General features: G+C 44.1%; 2 protein-coding genes across 4 annotated transcripts; both read right to left on the reverse strand.

The window, feature by feature from the left end:
* Positions 1–2,359: 2,359 nt before the first annotated feature.
* LOC136469461 (uncharacterized) lies at positions 2,360–2,731 on the reverse strand. Its single transcript, XM_066467650.1, has one exon. It carries the CDS (start codon positions 2,729–2,731, stop codon positions 2,360–2,362), a length of 372 nt encoding a protein of 123 aa, XP_066323747.1.
* Positions 2,732–3,950: 1,219 nt separating this feature from the next.
* LOC136476794 (lysine-specific demethylase JMJ30-like) lies at positions 3,951–11,598 on the reverse strand. Of its 3 annotated transcripts, XM_066474749.1 has the most exons (6): positions 10,837–11,596; positions 9,799–10,008; positions 8,177–8,305; positions 7,944–8,087; positions 6,098–6,190; positions 3,951–5,367 (listed from the first exon to the last, which is right to left on the reverse strand). In XM_066474749.1, exons 1-6 carry the CDS (start codon positions 11,257–11,259, stop codon positions 5,176–5,178), a joined length of 1,191 nt encoding a protein of 396 aa, XP_066330846.1. In that variant the 5' UTR covers positions 11,260–11,596; the 3' UTR covers positions 3,951–5,175. The 3 variants fall into 3 exon arrangements, with proteins under 3 accessions (XP_066330846.1, XP_066330847.1, XP_066330848.1); XM_066474750.1 differs by lacking the exon at positions 6,098–6,190 and having other exon boundaries at positions 10,837–11,595; XM_066474751.1 differs by lacking the exons at positions 3,951–5,367; positions 6,098–6,190 and adding an exon at positions 6,727–7,813 and having other exon boundaries at positions 10,837–11,598.
* Between the last annotated feature and the right edge of the window lie 11,079 nt (positions 11,599–22,677).

A 22,677-nucleotide genomic window follows, 5' to 3' on the forward strand; every position in this document is an offset into this window, starting at 1 on the left:
CAGCTGCTCACGTTTCGCTCTTCAGAAAACTCCCTTGACCAAGGGGGGGCCGCAGCCCCCTATGGCCCTCACGTGGCTCCGCCCATGCAAACAGCCATCAGTTGCCTTGGTACTTGCCGTGGAGCTATTTTAACTGTTTAATTTTTAGAAAAAAAGCCAAGAAATCTCCGCAAGGTCCCTCGGCAGTAATCCGTCGGCTTTGCCTTTTTACCTGGACCTTTTCTTTTTACTCTTCCCAGGCGAGCCAAACCTCCAATTTTGGACAAACCTATCACGACCACCTTTTTTTTAATCTTTTTGTTTAAAAAAACGGATCAAACAGGAAAGTTGTCGATTATATTAAATAGAGAAGAGAAGTCCAAATTAGATAGAACACAACAATGACGATGACCTAGCTAACAACTCTAAGCAAACATGAAAAACACAAAACACAACAACTGAATGGATTGGGACCTCAATGCATGCCGCACTATTACTCTAAAGCATACCCGGATGAAGAGGCCCTTTTAGATAAAACCATATGAGGCCTGGATGAAGTGGCGCTTTTAGATAAAAGTTGTATGACACGGGTGATCAGTCCTTTGATGCATATGTGGCATATGCAGGGGAGGTGCAGGTTTGAGTGCTTGATATTTTTTTTGGCAAAATAGGTTTGAGTGCTTGATGTAAATAAATGAGAATTAACTATTGTATTTCATGATCCATGGTTGTATAAAGGTTTTGAAGTCGTCTTCAAGGTTTAGTAAATTTTTTGTATCATTTACTTTTCTTTTGCATTCCATACAAGTTTTACTTCCCGATTTACTATACTTAGTTATCTTGTCGAATAGTTGTGTTAGTATCTTGATCAAGTTAGCATATACTACGTCCGTTCCAAATTACAAGACATTTTGTTTTTTCTTCTAGATTTATAGCTTTTGCTATGCACCTAGGTATATGTTATGTCTAGATACACATAGCAAATGCTATGAATTTAGAAATACCAAAACGTCTTATAATTTGGTATAGAGGAAGTATCTTGCTTTTGTTATTTATGATGATCTTGCCTTACGAGAGTCGTCCCTTGCTATCCACTAGCTTAGAGGAACTCTTCCTTTTCATCAAAGGGAGAGTTATATGTTTGACTATAAGGAAGATGATTAGAATCTTACATAGCTTATCAGATAGTTTGCCTTACGAATCATCGTGGTAATTAACAGGCGGTGAGATCCCTATCTATCCATTGCATTCCACCATATTCGTGTAGCCTCGTATGGTTCTTATTAGTGCGCTCAGGTAGGTCTCTCCATCCCATGTACCTAGTTTTTCCATGCAGCCACAAAGCAATGATTTCTCATTGTCCTCCTAATTTGTTATACGGTTGTAGCTAGATTTATATTAATTTTGCTTAGCTCCTAACAAAAAACCGTTTATGAATCGTTCTCGTCTCATTGTCCTCCTAATTCGTTATACGGTTGTAGTTACCTTTTGGCTCTCCTGTGTGTTAGCTTTTTCATACACCTTTTATCTTGCCTAATCAGTCTTAGCTAGATTAGATTTATTTCGTTTAGCTCCTAAAAAAGATCGTTTATGAATCGTTCCCATCTCATTGTCCTCCTAATTCGCTATATCGCTCTAGTTACCTTTGGCTCTCATGTGTCGTTTATGAATCGTTCTCATCTCATTGCCCTCCTAATTCGCTATATCGCTCTTGTTAACTTTTGGCTCTCATGTGTTCAGCTATTTCATGCACCTTTTTATCTTACCTCGTCTATAGTTTAGATGGTATACAAATCGATGGCATCCTTTTTTCTTATTTCTTGATATTCTTTACTTAATTCCCCATCGAAAATTATGATGCTCTAAAGTGTAAAACACACTTTTTTCAAATACCAAAGTAAAATATATTTTATTAATTTAGAAAACACAAACCAGGTCACCTAGACGACCAAGTTATCCTATATTTACACTTCAATTGTTCAGTGGTCGAAGAATCATTATAACCTTTCATTTTCGTGAGTCACGCAGCCAACTCGGACAATAGTTGCATGGCCAGAAAACTACTTCTCCCTGATTTTAAAGCCATTTATGAAATTGAAAATCCCAAAAGTTATCAGTTATGCCATGACGTCACCAAAACAACTCTAAATGAGGCAAAATTGAAAACGCAAGAAATCAGGACAATGATTCTTGAGCCTTTTACCTTTGTGCCATTATAAAAGATGGTCGCAACCTACATGCCACTAAAAAGTTCGAGCGCACCTTGGTGCCATCGTCGAACTTTTTTTTGTCCTCCACACCATTCCATCCAGTTTTGCCTCTAACGTTGTCAAACAGGCAGATGAAATGACCATTTTACCCTTATAGTGGGGCCTGTTTGTCAGCCACCCAAACCTTCTCTTTCTGTCCACCCCTCTGGCCTTATCCCCTCCACCAGTCCACCATCTCCACCGACGGCAGCTGACCAAGAAATCCCCGCCCAACCTCCGTCGCCCCTCCGGCTCTGCCTCGCGCCCGTGCGGCCTCCAGCGCCGCCCCAACTGCGGCCACCTCCTCCGTGCGGCCTCCAGCGGCGGCGCGCCGCCCAGCCTGGGGCCATCTCCTCCCTCCCCCGGCGCCTCGCCCTCGCGCGCCCTCCGCAGTAGCGCCGCACCGTCCCGCCCACGACGCCGGCCGGGGCCGCGCCCCACCCCACCATGGCTGCTCCACCACCTGCAAGCGGGAGCCCCCCGCCATCGGCGCTCCCCGGCATGCGTGCGGGAGCCGCCCCGCCACGGTGCCCCAAGGCCCGCACTCGCGCACCACGGCGAGGCTCCGGCTCCGGCGACGGCTGTGTCCGCCCCGCGCCTAGTGACTGAACGGAGCTCTGGCACGAACAGAGCGCGCTCATGGCATGGAGCCACCCAATCTCCCTCCTTCCACCATGTCTCGCGCTCGGCGTCCAAGGAGAAGGTGCCTTTGCCGTCGTTGATGGAGATCCACACGCGCGCGCCCACCACGAAGTAGGCCACGACGCACACGGTGTAAAAGCCATCACCGTCATCCGGCTCCAGGGACGCGGCGGAGCGCCTCGAAGCAGCAGTAGTCGCCGCCGCGCAGGATGCTGTCCATCACGACGACCATGTCATCTCCCACCGCGAGCATGGCGGGACGGAGCTTGGCGTCGCGCAGCTGCGGGCCAGGCGACGAGGGCTGCGTGGCGACGTCGAGGGCCACCGTGTTGCAAGACTTGTAGACGAGGCCCAAGATGGTGCCGCCAGAGAGGGCGAGCACTCCGAACTCTGTGGTGGCGTGATCGGCGAACCAGGCGGACGAAGTCGTCCAGCAGCCGCTCCGCGAACGGGGACGGGCCGAGGCAGAGCAGCGGGCCGTTCTCGACGCCGACAGCGCGGGCTCCGCCGCGAGCACTCTGCCCCACCCCGCGGCCGCGCGGCCATCCCCGACGCCGGCAGCGCGGGCGCCCCGCCCTGCAAGACGGGCTGGAGCGCAAGGCCGCAGCATCGCCGTCCTGCGAGGTGCCGGTGGTTGCGGCGGCGCTGGCTTGGAGCGGCCATGGCGTCCGTGCCACGCGCGCTCTGCCATGGCCCACACCGACAGCACGCGGACGGGCGGCCGAGCGGGTGGATCGCGCGCGGCGGACGGGATGGTGGGCGGCTCTGGGAGCGCGACAGAGGAAGAAGGTGCCCAGGTCACTTACAGCTTGGCCCCACCAGGCAGAGAGAGAAAGAAGGGAGAGGACAGGGTCAGAGAGAAGGGTATTTTGGACATCACTATCGGTCGGGTCCACATGTCAGGGCTGTCAAACGGTAGAAATCAAACAGAAGGTGGACGGAATGATTTGGAGGGCAAAAAAAAGTTCGACGATGGCACCAAGGTGCGCTCGAACTTTTTAGTGGCATGTAGGCTTTGACCATCTTTTATAATGGCACACAGGTAAAAGGCTCATGATTCTTTGGTGCCCTTTCGTTCATGACAGTTGCTCAGTCTTGTAGACTCGTACTGCTTTAAGGCCCCCTTTTACCACACATTATGCAAGCTAATGTATCCCAGCTCTTCTACATCCTCAAATGTAGAAAAACACTTTATCTTGTATATCTGAAATATACAAGATCTGCTGATTACAACCAAGTGATCCGATCCCTCTAATTCATAATTGAGCAGGCATCTAGTTAGCATGAACCATTTGATATGCTGATGGTAAAGTACTGTGAGTGTCTTATACATATACCAGCACGCATATAAAACATTAGAAATCGAAAAACAAGTACAAGCTCTACAATCCTCTGCTTAAGGACAATTAATGCATGAGGCAGGTAAGCAAAATTCATATAACCCATTTGTGTAACTCCTTAAAAGGCTCATGTCACTCGAGTGGTTGACCACTTATGAAAAAGGTTCGAGTCACTTTGTTACAATAAAATTACACAGAAGGGCTGTACGTGAAGCATTTATTTCCCTTCTACCTTTCAGCTGTTTAGTTACATACGATTGTACATTGCCTTGGTTTTAACTTTTAAGTAATTAATATTTTTTTCTCGAACATGTAAGAAAGTTGCGAGTCATTTCATTAGTAGGTAGAAAATGGTCTGAGTACTTAATATGGACAGTTCGGTTAGCAGTTAGTGCTTTAGCATTAGTAGTTACAAAAGTTAAATCTGCAGCCAAGTAACACAAATGATCTGATCTGAGTTATTTTCATCTGAAGGCATGAAGGAGCATGAAAGAGCAGACATCAGATGTATTCAGAATAATTGAGCAAAAGTTACCAAACCAGCATTATTCTGGCTGGCTTATCTCACAGGGGGTAAAGCCAATCCTAGCATGCTGGCTCTCAAGTTACAATTGAACATGCTCCCTATTTCTCAAATGTACATAAATGACAGATTAAGCACTACTAGCGAACCCTTTGACTCAGAAAAAAGAAAAGTATCAATCAGCGAACACGGTTACACAGCTAGGCCATAAGGTAGAATCAGTTCACACAAAAACGAACACACTTGTACCTGATAGTGACTTAGTATGTTTGAAGTCAACAGTTTAAATCATTGTCGTGAAAACAATGTGCAAACCCAATGTAGTGAGGCCAACAAACACAACAGTAGACCACGAAACATGGGCTCAATAGAGTTTTATTAAGTCTCTACCAATCTGATGATAGAAACATCATGGATGATCAAAATTGTCAAAACAATAGCATTATGAACTTCCTGAAGGAAGATCTGACGTTCGCCACCAAAAGCTAACAGAAAAGCTAATAGAAAGAGATCTCACGTAATGCCACCATTTTGGGGGAATGTAAAGCAGGTCACCTTCCTCCAATATGCAATCCATGAATTCAAGAGCTGCAGTCTTCGGGTGCTCTTTTTCATCAATGTTGTCAAGATCTACCTGTTAAGACAGATTAGAGGAACCAAATCACATGTAGCTCAATTTTGTTTGCAATAGAACTCAATTAACCTTATTGGGCGGTGCAGAGCTTCAGGATCACAACACTATGAATGGATTTGGATTGTAACTAAGCAAAGTTGAACGTGAGGGTTCCAATAAAGATAGGTTGACCAGGGCGTCCAGAAGAAAATCTAGCACCATCAAATAGTCATATGGCAGTTGGCATATTCACTTTATTCCCAGAATTGTTTTTTTTAATAAAGACTTGACTCTATTTTTAGAATCTCACTGTCATGTAGCATGTTTGGAACAACTTTAGGCAACACAATATGATTATGGATAACAAGGTAAACTGCTCGTAGTTTTTTGGGTATCCAATCAAAATTTTGCAGTCATGTTTTTAGCATGCAAGAATCATTGATATCAAGGCATGCAAGAATCATTCTATATATATAGTGCTTGTTTAAAACAGGCTACTTACCTCACTTTGACTGTCATGGTTCTTTGTTACTAGAATCATTAGAAAAAATAGCACATTTACAGAATCTCCACATCAAGGTTGAGATTATGTAAGGTAATATATTTGGAACAGGTTCAGAAATATTTAAAATAAGGCAACAAAATAGTTATGGACAGTAAGGTAAGGTGACAGCTTTAGGGTATCCAATCAAGTTTTTACACTAATGTCACTTGTGCATGCGGGCATCATTGATCTAAACAGACTGCTCACCTGACTAGTATTGCTTAGCATGCTTTCTGTGTTAGGGTATAGACCCACGGATACAGAAGCAGGATAGAGTCTAACATATTTCCTTCCCAAAACCTGCCACGGAGTAACAACCAGATACATCAACTAACTGAGAAATCTTAATCTACACAAACTATGTCACTCTCAGCACTCCGAACTAGTTACCAATCAGTGTAAATTCAAATAACTAAAGGAACAAAGAGCGTTTATAGTTCCATGTAACTTACTGTAGGTTATGAATATCTTTGGTTTCAATTCATCATAACCTACTAAAAGTAGGCGCAAACATGCTGATCTTTTTTATACAAGTCATACTTGAGCAAGCGCCAAAACATGATTTGCTAAGAACATGAATAATGCAAGGACAAAAATCCATGGGCATTCAAATAATTGGTAAGACGGTTTCATCACTATTGAGGAAAATGCGGTTTGATGTAGCATAGCAACAAGCAACAAGCCAACAGCAATCATGCAGTCAGTTTGTCTTTTCTTTTTATACATTCATGTCAACACTCTTGTAGTGCAGTGGTAACCTCCCCAGTTGAGGGAGACACCGGCCAGGGTTCAAATCCCTGGGGGGGGGGGGGGGGGGGGGGGGGGGGGGGGGGGGAGTTCCTCGCTGGCAACCCAACCCAAAAAATAGTGGCAGGGCGCCGGCCTGTGCACTCGTGGTTGGTTTGGGCTCTACTACCACAAGGTAGTTGCAGTGGTTAGTAGCCCAAAAGGTCGTGGTCGGCCCAGGTCAATGCAGCCCTACAGGGTGAAGCCAAGGTTTAGGGGGTTTCTCGGTCCGTGTTGTTGAGGTTTCTTCTTAATCATAATGATCAAGAAGGTTGTTTCCCAAGGTCAAGTTTCCTTTTAGACGTTCACTGGGAGGGGAGTGAGGGCTCCCCTTAGAATCCATTGCACTGGGCCAGCAAGAAACATATTCTGGTCAACCATCAATTATGTTTTACAATGTACTCACGAGATTAGTTCACATTGGGGAAAATAGGTGTCACCAAATTGAAGCAATGTCTGCTTCTTCTCAAAGGAGTCGGTGGCTTCAGAGACTGAGTGTCTTCGCAGCAGGCTAATTGTAGGTGGCTCAAGGACAGGTTTTCACCACAAGAACACAACGTCATGCATTCATGCTTATGTTTCCAGATATTCCAACAGCACAGGAGTTTGTCTTGTTGAATATGTAAATTAGTTTTTCAAAGTCAAACCGAGTAAATGGCCTTTTCCCTCAGTTACAGGGGTTGGTGGCCTGAAAGTAACTTGCCTTTGATAAAAGGAAACAAACACAAGATGTCCTTCTCCTAGTGAAATTATAGGAAGGGTTCAAACATGTTTGTCTGCGGCCTGTTGTTTGTATAGGAAGCTTGCTGATTTTAATTTCAAGCATAGAAATAAGAACAATAGTTTCTGTAAGACTTCACTAGAAAGCCTGCTGAAAGCAGAAAAAAATGCCAAGCAATGAAGCAACACGGTTGCTAGAATTGTGGCCAGAGAAACAAACCATCATATCACACTAGAAATAATAAAAGAAAATAGTGGCAGGGCATGGGGCCTGTTCAGCAGGACTGAAAAATAAGCCAAAACACTGGTCCAGCTGATGGTTGTGAGAGGAAAATACCGTTCTGTCTGGAATCACTGTTCACGTGAACAGTGATTCCGTGGGTGGGCTGGCCAGCCAGCCGAACAGAGCGATGAGTACTGATGCAATAAATAAAATGGTCAACTTCTTAAACATCGCACATTCAATTATCCATGGTAACCAACACACATAAGTCAAGAATATAGAGATGAACAAACAGGGTTTTAACATATACATTGTTTGTCATACCTGAGCAAAAAGGTTGTGATGTGGGTCATGATGCAATGGAGTTATTGTCCCATGAGGGCCGAACCAAGCATTAAGTGACTGGAGTTTGCCACCACCAGCTAAACAGTACTCAGGAACAGTAATGTCTTTGTGGAGCTCCTTTATCTGTCAAATGTTACAAATCAAATCCAAATGTTTGGTAAACTGCTAAGTCAGTAGATGCATGGGTTTGGTTGCTACATAAATTTTCTCACCTGGTCAAACAATTGATGCTGCGCTACACATGCCAAGTTTGCAGAATCACTTGACCACATCCTCTCAAGAAATTGAGAAAATGTGATAAGCTCCTGTTTCAACTCAGCACATGCATAATTTTTTCCAACCTGTGGCACCATTTGTTATGAGCGCACTTGGACCATGTATCACCAAATGTTGAAGTACCTTGAAGTATTGCGGACAGTATACTCAACCAGAAAGCAGACCTAGCTTAACCAAAAAGAAGCTACAGCTACGCCTGAAAATGGGCTGGCTAAGCCCAAGGGTCATAAGGGCCCCCCAACTCGTGGGCTCATATATATGGATCATATACAGGTTCTTTTAAGAATAGGGCTGAATCGGATTGGATTATCCTTTAGAAAGGATGACACAGATCGGATCATGGACGTCATGTGCAGATCCTGAGAATGGATCGTCCCGCGGATTGTAATGGAAGGACCTTCGTATCCTATCGATAGCAGACTCACAATAGAGCATTAGGGCCAACCGGCTGGGTGGGGCGTGTACTGTGAGGTGCTAAATTTCATTGTATTTTAGTATATGTGCCGGCCCTTGGATCATTGTCAGTATTGACGTTTTGCTTGCTTGCTAGTATATTTGAATATAATAAGTGCCAACCCTTGGATTGTCGGTACTAGATCGGCCTAGGATCTAAAGGGATCAGGAGTGGGTTAGGATAATGTGAATTAAAGGATCGGATTTGATCGGACTATATACTATAATTTCAAGTTGGAACAGGACCGGGCTTACAACCTAATCACACAGGATTGGAGTGGGGCTTGGAGCGGATCACGACCCATTCCCAGGCGTAGCTACAGCCCAGGCCTAAGAGGAGCAGCAATTGCTTATGGACAGGATTTGTTATCTATGGATAACAAAGGCCACACATTTTTTAAAACTGCATGAATACTAGAAATCTAATGCAGATGATTGGGTAAGGCAAATGTGGTAATTCAAAAGTTAGTTAGGCAACTTTTAATGATGAGCCATTGAAGAATTTGGTTCTATACTTGTCACTTATTAATACTTCTCATACCAGATGGTAAAGGAAATTCTATAAGCAGAAGCATGGTGTCAGAAGTTATGATTAACATATGAAAAAGAAAAGGGGCCACCAGTTAAAAAGAACGTTCTGCTCATGCCGTCAATTATGACAGCATAAGTTAACTAATGGAGCGCGTGATGCAGATCCCCAGATGTAATTATTTGATTTTCCAAATGTAATAAATTTTAGATCTAGTTCGAAGAGTTCAGGGTCTTTAGTGTCCTAGCAACTCCGAAGTTGGTTTTCCAACCTGGAATTTGAAACTAATATATGTTGTGCAACTCAAATTTACATCTTCAGTAGTTAACTTAGGTAGCATAATAATACAAAGGATAAATTATGGAACAAAGAGACTCTACAATATTTCGATTATTCCTGAAACAACGGAACTTAACTCCCGAAAAATAAGCTTGAGTACTTAATGGCAACTGGCCAAATTATTGAATCGATGCACTTGTTGGATGAAGTGTTACTATGCTTTTCCCCCAAATAAAACCATAATTTATTTGCAATTTTACATGTCAGTTCTTAATGTCTACAAGTGCAAGTAGTCACCTTAACAGGAATAGTCCGATCTCCAGCTATACTCTGTAGGTACTTTATGTCCTTCCACTTTGTCCTTGCAGGCCAATGCTCAATGCATCCACTGAGTATAACAGGGGACTCACATAAAAAGTAATCACGTATAAATGCCTCCAAAGAAATGCATGATCGCCTCTCAATTTGCTTACAAGATAGGGAATTCACTGGTAGAAGTTTGAGTACCTATCATTAAAAGCGGCAAATTGATAAATCAGTAATGTAGTGCAGATATGGCAAATTAAATTCACCATTTGTACACTATCTTGGTCAAACTTGGTCACACAACGGAGAAATTTAGTGGATAGTTTTCCTCAAAAAGAATCAAGCATATGGTAAACCATGACTTTGAGTAATGGTAACTTAGGATGGAACACCAAAAATAAGCAAATCAAGCACTAAAGTAGTTAAACAAACATTTTTTACCTTGACCCCCAAACAAATCAAGTATATCCTACTTGAATTTCAGACTGTAAACAACTAAACTGAAAAAAATCTAGTACATCCTACTTGAATTTCAGATTCTAAATAATTTAACCCAAATTGATCAAAAGTCCTCAAACTTTTCCCTACCAAATGACGGCCAAATGCAGAAAACTAACCCAGCATTCCTACTGGAAAGTACTGGAATATTCCGCACCTCTGCAAATAAATAGTCTGCTTACATCAACTGAGGCACCTGTAAGACCAATCAAAGTTAGTATGGACCTAGGAAGGCATGATAGCACAGCATTATGGACCTGATATACTGTCTTCACACATAAAAACCAACTACTCCCTCCGTCCTAAAATAAGCGCACATGTCGCACATTTTAGTATTTTGGTAACGAAAATGAGCTGAGAATACTGCATGATGAAACTACTAAACCACTTCGTACAGAAACAGAACAATCCAAACCAATAACACCGTTGGTGAAAACTGAAATGACTGTACGAAGCACTACATTTGCACAACGCAATCAACAGAAGCGGATGCGAGATCGTAGCACAGCGACAGGCGACTGATATACTCACATCGTCAAGGTCTCGGCCCCCCGCGATCCCTTCCTCCCACCTCTGCACATCCCCATCGGCGACCGGGACCGCGCCCGCCTCGCCGCGGCCGAGCCCCGCGATGGCGTCGTCGAGCTCGGCGCGGAGGAGGCCCCCGCCCATGATGAGTCCCATGTCGAGCGCCCGGAGCGCGGCGCGGCGGTCGCCGGCGGCGGCGCGGAGGCCGGCGACGTGGAGGCAGGCGAGCGCGTAGGCGTCCAGCCACGCGGCGCCGACCTCGGCCCGGGGCGCCGAGTGCAGCTGCTCCCACGCCATCTCCCGCGCCGCCTCGGCCGCGCGGAGGTCCCCCGCGGCCGCCTTCTCCGCGGAGGCCACGAACGCGAACCCGCCCTCCTCCGTTATCTGCCGCAGCAGCGCCGCCCGCTTCTCCCCGCCCGTGGCCATTGCTGGATCGGCCGCTCTTTGCCGCTGCGGAATTGAATTGAAAAGCGCGGCCCAAAAGCGGCGGGGGGCACAGCACGGCAGGCACCCGACGTCCCGACCCGAGCGATCGCTGACGCTGAGCGAGTGAGACAGGCGCAGGCGGCCGGCCCGTGCTCGAGAGATATTTACGGCCGTGTCCTCGCTCGGGTGAGATATTTTTGCGCGAGATATTTTGGGGGCTACGAAGCGAGAGTCGGCTGGGCCCGTGCGAAGAAAGATGGTTCTCGTACCTTCCGGAAAGTTCAGAAGCAGAGTGATCACGTGGAAGAACAGAAAAGATAGAGCAAGATATTTCCGGGGCTGGAGAAGTGGAGACTGGAGACTGGAGACTGGAGTCTGGGGGAGGAGCTTCTCCGGCAGAGTGGTGCTTAAAGTAGCAAATTGTTCGTTAACACTTGTCCTTCGTGTCGCTCTTATGCTCGGTGTCATTTTCAGTTGCACGGCAGCTAGCGTGGCCGAGCAGCATAGTGCTTTTTCAGTGTAGTATAATATTAATTCAAGAAAATACGATCATCCAAAAAAATCTATGACTTAAACTCCTCAACTTGACATGTTGTATTTTTCTAAATTTATTATAGGAGTTAATGGTATTGTCTTTTCGGTGGTAGGTGATGTATCCATCGACAACGAGTCTTAGTCTTTGGGAGGTGCTCATAGGCATAGGATGTGTGTGCTTGCGTTCGTAAGGATGAGTGCGTGTGCACGTATGCTTGTCTATATCTGTATTATGGTTTGGTAAAAAAAAACTTCATCGGAAGAAGCATATACGGTCTTCATAAAAAAGAAGCATATATGGTCTATTGAGCCTTGCAAAGTTCGCCATCATCGTTTAGAGTAGTGCTAAGTACAAAGGAGAAGTACTCGAGAATGCTTTATGCAACTCACTAATGGAGTAATCATCAGGCCATCGAAGAGATACTTTGATGATGGCAGCATAAGTGCGCATCCAACCAATGTTAGGTTTGATATGCCCACATGTTAGAATCATCTAAGCCATGAGTTGGAGTTGTACAATAAGTCGAGTGGCCTAAGCAACTAAACAACAACACTATAAAATAGGCAATTGCGTTAGAGTAGAAGGGTATCGATGATCCTTGTGAAACCCGAACAGGTCTCATCTTTCCTTTGTAATCATCCTTCCCCTCTTCTCATCTTCCTCCTCCTCTAGATCTTCATGCTTCAGTTGCTACTTCCCCAATCCATAATACTTGTTTGCCTACCTCTGCTACCCTACTGCTAACACACTATGGGTTCTCGAGTTCGTGTAGCATGAGACCTTAGCCGCTTTTGCGTGGTGGTTACACGTTGTGATTTGCGAAATTGGTAATTGACCTATTACGATGGTGGATCCAAAAACGAAGTAAGAAGGAGGCTAAATAATTGAAGGCTCTAAGTCTAAACAGGCGGCTGGGCAGCTTCTAGACTAGAGTTTTTATGGACCGTTGTGTTAGAAAAATTAGTAATAGTGTCACTTTGTTTAGGGTACACGGGTGCATATCCGCCCTAGTATCCAAGTCATTGATCAATTTGACAAATCTGTTGCTCCACGGTAATCAAAAGATATGGAGCAACGGTGACTTTAATTTATTTTCTCATATAAGACCAATTTGACTATTTGATTGAGACCATCACCTTGTAAGAGAACCGCAGTACGGTAAAAGGTATCAATAGCAAGTGACGTCGATGATTGCTTTATGCGACCTTACCAGTGGAGACTGGGAGATATTTTGGTGACGGTGACATAAAGCCTCTACGTGTACATTTGTCCGGACGCAACGTGGACCGCTACGGGCGTAGATCCTCCACGTCACATGTTTCTCCACCTGTTGAGTTTCCACGCCACGTCTGGCGCCACCGTGTCCACTGTCCAGGAATCTCTGACAGTCCACATCATACAGCAGTGGGAAACTCAACTCTCTCTTTTTACACAATTTTCCTGTCCTTTTTTTTTGGAAAAAAGGGAGAGAAATGCTCAAAGAAATACCACGTTTAAAAAAGCAAGACTAGCAGACATACTCCTATATACATTTATACTCGCCCTCAGAAAGTATCTTACCTTGGCGACCTTTTTGAATTGTCGTTTGCAGCAACTACTTGCCGACAACTGATGCAATCCTCTGCTTGGCACAGATATTAATATACCATCGTCGTTTTCGCCTGCTGATTGCGCACCGGCCATTCATTAATCTGTGCTTTTTTTTATAGGATTAATCTGTGCTTTTGACGGGACGAGTAGCGCGCGTTTATTCTTTGAGATCTCTTATTTTTTCTAGCCTTTGTTCGAGCAAGATCAGGTTGATGAATCCGTCAAGGCTACACTCAAACGATGTCACCAGAAGAGAGTGGGGGCATTTCACGTTTGGTTCTCCAGCTGCTCTTACCTAACCTTGACGTTAGATTGTAATCTAACCAGCAAGGCTGCTCGCCCTAGGTTGCACACAACTTGAAACGCGCAGCAAACAACTCCAAGAATGACTAAACCGATCTAGAGAACAGTTAGATCGATCTAGAGCTCGTCCAACGCCGCAAAAGTCTGGAAACGCCTCCTAGGAGGACCCGTCGGGGAGGAGCACGCCTAGGGTTGTTCTGGGACCAGCAAGGCCGTCTAGAACGCCGATGAAACTCGCGGAGAGACGGAACAAACAGCAGGAGGGTTGGAAAAAGGGTAAACTAGGTAGTAGATGTATTTTTGACAATTGAATGTCGGATCCTTCAATCGTCCGTGATCCTCCGATATATATAGAGGGGTGGTCTTATCCCAGGAGAAAACAAGTCCAAAACGTAATCTCCACGTTTCCTACGTGCAAAAATATGTCCAAAATTCAATTTGGAAAGTGTTTGGTTCGGACTTGCACAGGCAAACCGGCCTAGCCGGTTCTGGAACCAGTCTGGCTGGTTCTACTGCAGCCAAACCAGCCTAGCCGGTTCCAAAACCGGCCTGGCCGGTCCTGCTGTGCGTCCAGGGTACAACGGCTTTCGAAAATCACAATTAATTCGTCCGGACTCCAAACGGGGCAAACCATATATGTTTTTCGATCAGCTCGACGAGAGGAACTCAATGATGCAGACCAATCTTGCATCTAAAGAACTTTTCCGGTTCTGTCTGGTCCAGCACCCCTGAATCACTATTTCTTCGTCCGGGCTCCAAATGAGACGATCCAAATATGTTTTGTGACCAACTTGACGATAGAAACATGATGGTGGAATCCATTATAAACTTCGGTCATTTTTTGTTGTCAACATATGTCCCCTGTTTTTAGGTGAAGCTTTAGGTGAACCTGATAACATAATAAGAAACTAAATAGCAACGATGTCCAACTCATCGGCTATCTAGCGACTAAGGGCGATGTGTACATCGGCCATATTTGTTCTAAGGGTGATACATGTATCGACCATTGCTTGGTTAGCACCAAACACTTAGATAGTATTTTTTCGAACACCTTCTGTACATTGCTCTAGTGAGACAATTGCTCCGTAATGTCTGCAGCATATATGAATTCCAGGCCTCAACTTTCAAATGTCGGCCTAGGCATGAAGCCACCCAAACATCAACTTTTTCCAATGGGTTGGCCGACGTCATCAAATTTGTACTACATGATGATATTGAGCCGATTATCAATCGGCTTTAGAGAAATGGGTACAAAACCATCCTTGGTGACACTAATAAATTCAAAATTAGTAAGGTCATGTCCAGATAAACAAGCAATACCATCATGCCCCCGAGCAAAGGAGCATCAACCGTAGCAACTTGGGCCGATGAGTCAGCGTGGACAACTTCAATCTCATCACCCACCCATTGAATAAAGGAGCTGGTGCAAACTAGAAGGAACACAACGGTTGGCATGTATCCAATCTCGCCTAAGGATCAAGTTGTAGCTCCCTTGTACTTCTGCAACAAAGAAAGTGGTAGCCAATGTCTTGCTTCCGATAGTAAACTCCATCGATGCAACACCCTTTGTTGGAATTGGCTCACCAACACCAACACCACTGATCGTCATGTTGGTCCTAATCAGCTCCTCATCCGTGCCACCATGCTTCTTATAAAGTGAATATGTCATTAAATTCACAATTGCCCCGCTATCCACCAACATGTTATGAACCAGCGTGCCATTGATGTGGCCCTTCACATGTAGTGGCTTGAGATGATTCACGGAGTCTTTTGGTTTCTCAAAGACGGCACTTTGTGTAGCAAAATTAAATTCAGTCGTCCTTGAATCATCTCCAAGAAAATCACCATCGGTGGACAAATATACAACATTAATATCCACGCACTCCAGAGATGGTTCATAATCCACCAATTCTTCATCTTGATCCTCCTATAGGTCCTCCGACTCTACAGCAATAATTGGAGCAACAAAATCGGGAGCCGAATCATCGGAAGATGTATCGGCTAGCACAGGAGGTAGAGGAACCAGCCTAGCCGTTTCTAAACTGGCCTAGCCGTTTCTAAACCGGCCTAGCTAGTTTGGGGTGTAGAACCAGCCTATCCGGTTTTAGAACCGACCTAGCCGGTTTGACTGGGCAGTTGTGCTGTAGAACCGGCCTGGCTGGTTTGCCCAGTCCAGTGTGCAACCTCCTTTTGGTTCGTCAATCCACCCACAACAACCATTCTTCTGTCGAGCTTCTGCACCACGTCATTGGCGCAACAGTGGCCAGTAAGGAGCCAGGAATAATTTCAGCTTATCAAGATTGTATAAATTAGTGAACCATTCCAACCTAGAATTATTCCAAGTGCTCAAACTAGAGGAACCGAACAAGCCCTTACTCTGTGCTTTTGACAGGGCGAGTGGCGCACGTTTATTTTCTCTAGCCCTTGTTCGAGCAAGATCGGGTCAAGATGAATCCGTTAAGGGTACCTCAAAACAATGTCGCCAAAAGAGAGTGGGGCGTTAGGTTTTCCAGGTCTACCTAACCTTGTTCAGCTAAAATAAAAAGGATATAATTTGATTGATAGGCAAACTTGTGTTGAGACTTGCGTTGGCAAGAATTTTTTTGAAACTGGCAAGAAAGAGCCAATTTAGCTCACTTGCTGCTGCTAGCAAGCCACAACAAAGCTTGACCAAACTGGCCTTGTACTAGGTCTTTCATCTATACCCCGTCCAAAAATAAGTGCACCTTTCACACTTTGAGGAGTTAAACATTCTTAAGTTTGACTAGTGAAGGGGAACCATGACGCCTAAGGGGGGGGGGGTGAATTAGGCAACTTAAAAACCTTAACTCCGAAACTATGGCCTCTTTTTCTAACCCTAGCAAAACCTATGCAAAAGAGAAACTATCTAAATGTGCAACTACGATTTTGCTAGTGTGTTGCTATCTCTACCGCAAAAGGAGTAATATAATCAATGTAAATGCGGAAGCTAAAGAGCAAGGTAGAGATATGCAAACTCCCGTTGACGACTCTGGTATTTTTACTGAGGTATCGAGAAGCGCGCAAGCTTCCCCCTAGTCCTCGTTGGAGCCCCTCGCAAGGAATCCCTCGCAAGGGCCAAGCTCCCGGTCGGGTAACTCCGTGGATAGCCTCGGGCCTTCCCCACACGCAAGTGGGTCTCCGACGTGCCTTCCGGCAAGCCTCTCCCGGATGCTCCCCGCCGTCTTCACTATCAAGCTTCCGGCCGAAACGCCACGGGCCTTGTTCCCTCCTGTACACGGTAGCAGCCACACCACAAACGTGGTTGGTGTGATCTCGCAAGACTATAAGCCCCTCCGATGTACAGCAATGGTGCGCGCAAGCACCGAGTGGTAAGAGTAGAGATGAAAACGGTACGGATATTTTTCGATCGTATTCGAAACCGAATCCATTTAGAGGGGTTGAGATATGTCCGTATTCGAGTCCGGATATCCAACATCCGATACCGTATCCATATCCAAATACTCAAATCATATATTTATGATGTCGATATTCAATCGTATCATATCTGACATAGTTGACACTATCCGTATTCGAATCCGAATCTGGACAGAAATATGAAAATAAATATAATATCGATGATATCCGTCCGTATCCGACCCATTTTCATCCCTATGTAAGAGGTATGCAAACCTCACTAAACACTAGGCCTAAACCTAGAGCAAGCGTATAAGCGGTGGTCTAATAACCCTAAGCACTTCGCAAAGCACCTACGCTAATCACCTAATAAAACACTAAGCACTATACAAGTGGAGATCACTAAAATGGTGTATCAACACCCTTAGTATGTTTCTTTAGCTCCACCCACTTCAAATGGCCGATTGGGGTTGTATTTATAAGCCCCACTGAGAAACTAGCCGTTGGGGATGAAATCTCGCTTTTCTGCTACTGATCGAACGCTGATCACGTCCTGACCGGATGTGTCCGGTCGTCCCGACCATTAGAGCCGCGATCCACTGATCGAACGCTGCCAGCGTCCGGTCACTTGCCACCGGACACGTCCGGTCGCAAGTTCACCGCTCTGGAACCTCTCTGTACTCGATCGGACGCTGTTGTCCTGTGTCTGGTCGATTTGCCGCTAGCGTCCAGTCGCTGCTGCTGTTACCGAGCCTCTAATCAGAGTGTCCGGTCGCTTTTCGTCCAGCGTCTAGTCGCTTCTGTGAGCTCGTTTCTTCGCGATCTTACGTGCGGCTTGGTTCCTATCTTCATGCTTAGACTTTGCTTGATATCTTAGGTCTTCTCTTATGCTTCTAAGGTCTTGCTTGAGGTGTTGATTATCGGATCATCACGTTACCTTTGTCCAAGTCACGTCTTGCATCCTATTAAACTACAAAGCAATCACTTGCAAATTCATTAGTCTAATTTGGTTGTGTTGGTCATCAAACACCAAAATCCAAAGTAAATGGGGCCAAGGGTCTATTTTTCTTACAATCTCCCCATTTTTAGTGATTGATGATAACACGACCAAAGCAAGCAAATAATAGAATTTGGAATTTAAAAATTGCCTACTCGCTAGGATGCAATGCAAGGGGCAAGGTTATATGATGCTAAAAGATACTACTTGTAAGAATAGAAGATACCACTTGAACACTTATCTTGCCCTTGCAAAATGTCCCCATGTGGCATTATGGATTTAAGCCTTGCTTCCTACAAACTCTCCTCATTACATAGACTAATCCATAATCCACTATCATCTCTTTCTCGGACCATTACTATAAATTAATGCTTACTTTTGGTCCTCTAAATTCTCCTCCTTTGGAATCAAACACCAAAAGGAAGACATTAGTAACACAAGAGAGGGTCAAACTTTGTGATCCTTTGTGTGTAGAGTGAAATAGATCATAAAATTTGACTCTCTCATTATAAAGACTAAGCTTCCCCTAAATATATGCATACATATGATAGAAGGCAAAACATATGCATAATTGGCAAAGTATTGCACAAGGGAATTTAATCTATATAATATATGGAGAAAGCATATAAATATCAAAATGAAATCAACATGATGATATTGGTTTAGAAATACCACATGTAGAAATTTGATTTCTACCACTTGCAATCGGTGGTGGATATTTGAAGTACGATGCTTAACTCCGGGGACTCCATTTTCCTTGCAATGAGACTACTACACATATGATAAGCTTGAAAAAGGTGTTAGTCTCAAAGCATCCAACTTGTAGAGTAACCTCCCCCTAAATTTGTGCACACAAGTATGAATTACTTGTAGGAAACATGCACATTGATTTTAGAATAAAAATACCACTTGAAAGATGACATCACATGAATGTGAGAGTCATTTTCGAAGGTGATATTTGGGAGAAATTATCTATAATTTAGACTTTGGCACATATTAGATGAACAATTGAAGGAAAAGCTATGCGTCGTGCTCCAAAATAATTTTAAACCATGTAGGATTGCTCCAAGTAATAAGAATGAAACCGAGAAAGCCTCCCATATGAAATACCTAGTGTATGCAAGACAAAATATATAAGAATGCAAATGCAAGCCTAGACATAAAGAGTAACTAGATGCTAAAAGATACTAATTGTAGGAAAAATTAGATCTAATACCAATTGAAGTAAAATGAATCTAGTTACCTAACATAAGAAGAGGAATTTAGATCCATAGTATTCACTAACCCACTTGGCAATGATTTTAACCATCATGATGCACCCCATGAAATACACCCATACTTTACCAAGTCTCCAAATTCCTCGAAGTCCATTGGACTTCTCACTTCTCTTTCGGGATCCAAACCTTTTTGGTGCTCTTCATGTTGGAAATGATCTCCTTTGGCACCCAAAAGCGTTTGACCCCATTGTTGGCTTGCTTGTTCACCTTGATGGCTACCACCTTGTCATTTTTCTTCTTCTTTAAGAGATAAGGTGTGGAGGCCTTCTTGTCCACCTTGTTGGTGTAGGTGTTGGAGAGCTTGCTTGCTTGTTTCTTCTCTTTCTTCTTTGTCCCTCCCATTCTTCACCTTGCACTCATAGGACTTGTGACCTTCCTTGTGGCACACGTAGCAAACCATGGTTTATCCTTCATCGAGCTTCTTCACTCCCTTGACAGTGTTATCTTGATGAAGTTGGGCTTGCTTCGTCTTGCCTTTCACTTGAGTCAAGTCTTTAGTGAGGCGAGCTACTTCTTGCTTGAGTTGCTCATTCTCCTTTGCAACCTCTTGTGTGCATGTATCTACAACAACTTTCTCAACACAAACTTGGTTGCACAATGGTGAGTCTAAACATAAATCATTACAAAAAGTAGAGACATCCTTTTTAGACATGTTAAAGATAGAACTTTTCTTTTTAGATGTCTTGGTGGGAGTTGTATTAACGGCTTCAAGATTAACAACTTTATTTGTTAGCTCATCACAAAGTTTGCACATGGTTTTCATTTTTGCAAGCAAACTTTTATAACCATCTTGTGAGCTAGCGAACTTTTTTTTTAATTTTTTATTTTTTTACAAGTTGCTCATCATTGATTATGCATGCATTTATTGTTGCACTAGCCTTAAGTTGCTCAATTTTAGTAGATAGTTCAATATTGAGATTAGCAAAATTCTCATATTGTTCAAGCAAAGTTTTTATAAGCTTCTTGTAAACTATCTAGCTTTTCTTTTAAATTTTTGAGCTTCTTTTGTTGACTAGTGCAAATTTTAGCATAATTAAGATTTTGTTGCACAATTTCATCATAAGAAGGCATATCATCATCACTATCACTCTCACTAGAGGATAAGTTTTCGTTACCTCGTGCCATAAGGCACACACGAGAAGAGCTTGATGATGAGTGCTTGTGACCTTACCTCTTGTGATGGTGTTCTTCTTCACTTGAAGAATCACCCTATGATCTTATTGATGTGATGGCTTGGTTCTTGCACGCCTTCATCTTTGTCTTAGGTGTGGGCTTGTTTGGACAAACTTCCATAAAGTGCCCCAACTCGCCGCATCCATAGCATCCTCTCTTTCTTTGCTCATTTCTTTGATTGGTAAAAATAAGATCTTGAATTTGGATGGGCACACCCTTGATATTGAGCCTTTGGATCATCTTCTCCACCTTGTTGATTAATTTGATTGATTCTTCATTAAGGTCGGAGGTGGAGGAGGAAGATTGATCATCATCACTTGAATCTTCATCGTCATCATCATCGTCCTAATCTTCTTCTTCATCTTCACTTAAGGAGCTTAAGCTTGAGCTTGACTCAACTTGCTTGCCCTTCATCTTTTTTTTCTTGCTACATGCGAGAGCTTTGCCTTTGCTTGATGAAGAAGCTTCTTCTTGACCCATCTTATGTGACATTTTAAATGCCACTATCTTGTCAATGACTACGCCTGGGGTCATGGTGCTCAAGTCCTCCATATTATGAAGGATGGTGATGATGCTTGCATATTTCTTTTATGGTAGCACGGAGATAATCTTTCTCACGATGTCCGCATCATCTAGCTTTATTAATCCTATTGAATGGAGCTCATTGATAATTAGATTCAAACGAGAATACATATCATGAACAAGCTCATCATCATTCATTGTAAAAGAATCATAATTTTGTTTAGCTAGACAATGTTTTTCCTCACGGACATTACTTGTGTCTTCATGGAGCTCTTGGAGTTTTAACCAAATTTTATGTGTCGTATTTAAAGTAAACACTTGGTTAAACACATCCATGCTAAAAGATTTAAACAAGCAATTTTTAGCTCTAGCATTGAAATGCATTTCATTTTCATCACTCTTTGTGGGTTTTTTGGGATTCTTGATGGGTTTTATCCCATCATGAGTGACTCCATATTCTCAAATCAACCGCCTCAAGGTGGAAAGCCATTCTAGCCTTATAGTAAGGGAAGTTAGTGCCATCAAAGTGCGGAGGCCTAGAGGTATCCATCCCAACCACTTTAAATAGCGTCGGCTCAATGACGGTTAAGCCAATGGTCTAAATTGAGCCAACTGACTTTGATACCAATTGAAGGGGAACCATGGCGCCTAAGAGAGGGGTGAATTAGGCAACTTAAAAACCTTAACTCCAAAACTATAGCCTCTTTTTCTAACCCTAGCAAAACATATACAAAAGATAAACTATCTAAATGTGCAACTATGGTTTTGCTAGTGTGTTGTTATCTCTACCGCAAAAGGAGTAATACAATCAATGTAAATGCGGAAGCTAAAGAGCAAAGTAGAGATATGTAAACTCCCATTGATGACTCCGATATTTTTACCGAGGTATCGAGAAGCGCGCAAGCTTACCCCTAGTCCTCAATGGAGCCTCTCGCAAGGAATTTCTCGCAAGGGCCAAGCTTCCGGTCGGGTAACTCCGTGGATAGCCTCAGGCCTTCCCCACATGCAAGTGGGTCTCCGACGTGCCTTCTGGCAAGCCTCTCCCGGATGCTCTCCGCCATTTTCACTATCAAACTTTCGGCCAAAACACCGTGGGCCTTGTTCCTTCCGGTACACGGTGGCGGCCACACCATAAACGCGGTTGGTGTGATCTCGCAAGACTATAAGGCCCTCTGATATATAATAATGGTGCGCACAAGCACCGAGTGGTAAGAGGTATGCAAACCTCACTAAACACTAGACCTAAACCTAGAGTAAGTGCATAAGCGGTGGTCTAATCAACCTAAGCACTTCGAAAAAAACCTACGCAAATTACCTAATAAAACACTAAGCACTATGCAAGTGGAGATCACTGAAATGGTGTATCAACACCCCTGGTATGTTTCCTCAGCTCCACCCTCTTCAAATGGTCGGTTGGGGGTTGTATTTATAAGCTCCACTAAGAAAGTAGCCGTTGGGGACGAAATTCTGCTTTTCTGCTACTGATCGGACGCTAATCACGTCCTGGCCGGATGCGTCCGGTCGTCCTGACCGTTGGAGCCGCGATCCACTGATCAGACGCTGCCAGCGTCCGGTCACTTGCCACCGGACACGTCCGGTCGCAAGTTCGCCGCTCTGGAACCTCTCTGTACTCGATTGGACGCTGA

This window comes from Miscanthus floridulus, chromosome 8, assembly GCF_019320115.1.
Source record: "Miscanthus floridulus cultivar M001 chromosome 8, ASM1932011v1, whole genome shotgun sequence".
Classification (NCBI taxonomy): Eukaryota; Viridiplantae; Streptophyta; class Magnoliopsida; order Poales; family Poaceae; genus Miscanthus; species Miscanthus floridulus.

Coding starts and splice junctions, on each gene's coding strand:
- LOC136476794 (XM_066474749.1), bottom strand. CDS start 11,259: ATGGCCACGGGCGGGGAGAAGCGGGCGGCGCTGCTGCGGCAGATAACG. Junction 8,088..8,176: donor AGCATCAATTGTTTGACCAG/GTGAGAAAATTT, acceptor AACATTTGACAG/ATAAAGGAGCTCCACAAAGA. Junction 5,368..6,097: donor TGCTAAGCAATACTAGTCAG/GTGAGCAGTCTG, acceptor CTGTCTTAACAG/GTAGATCTTGACAACATTGA.
- LOC136469461 (XM_066467650.1), bottom strand. CDS start 2,731: ATGCCGGGGAGCGCCGATGGCGGGGGGCTCCCGCTTGCAGGTGGTGGA.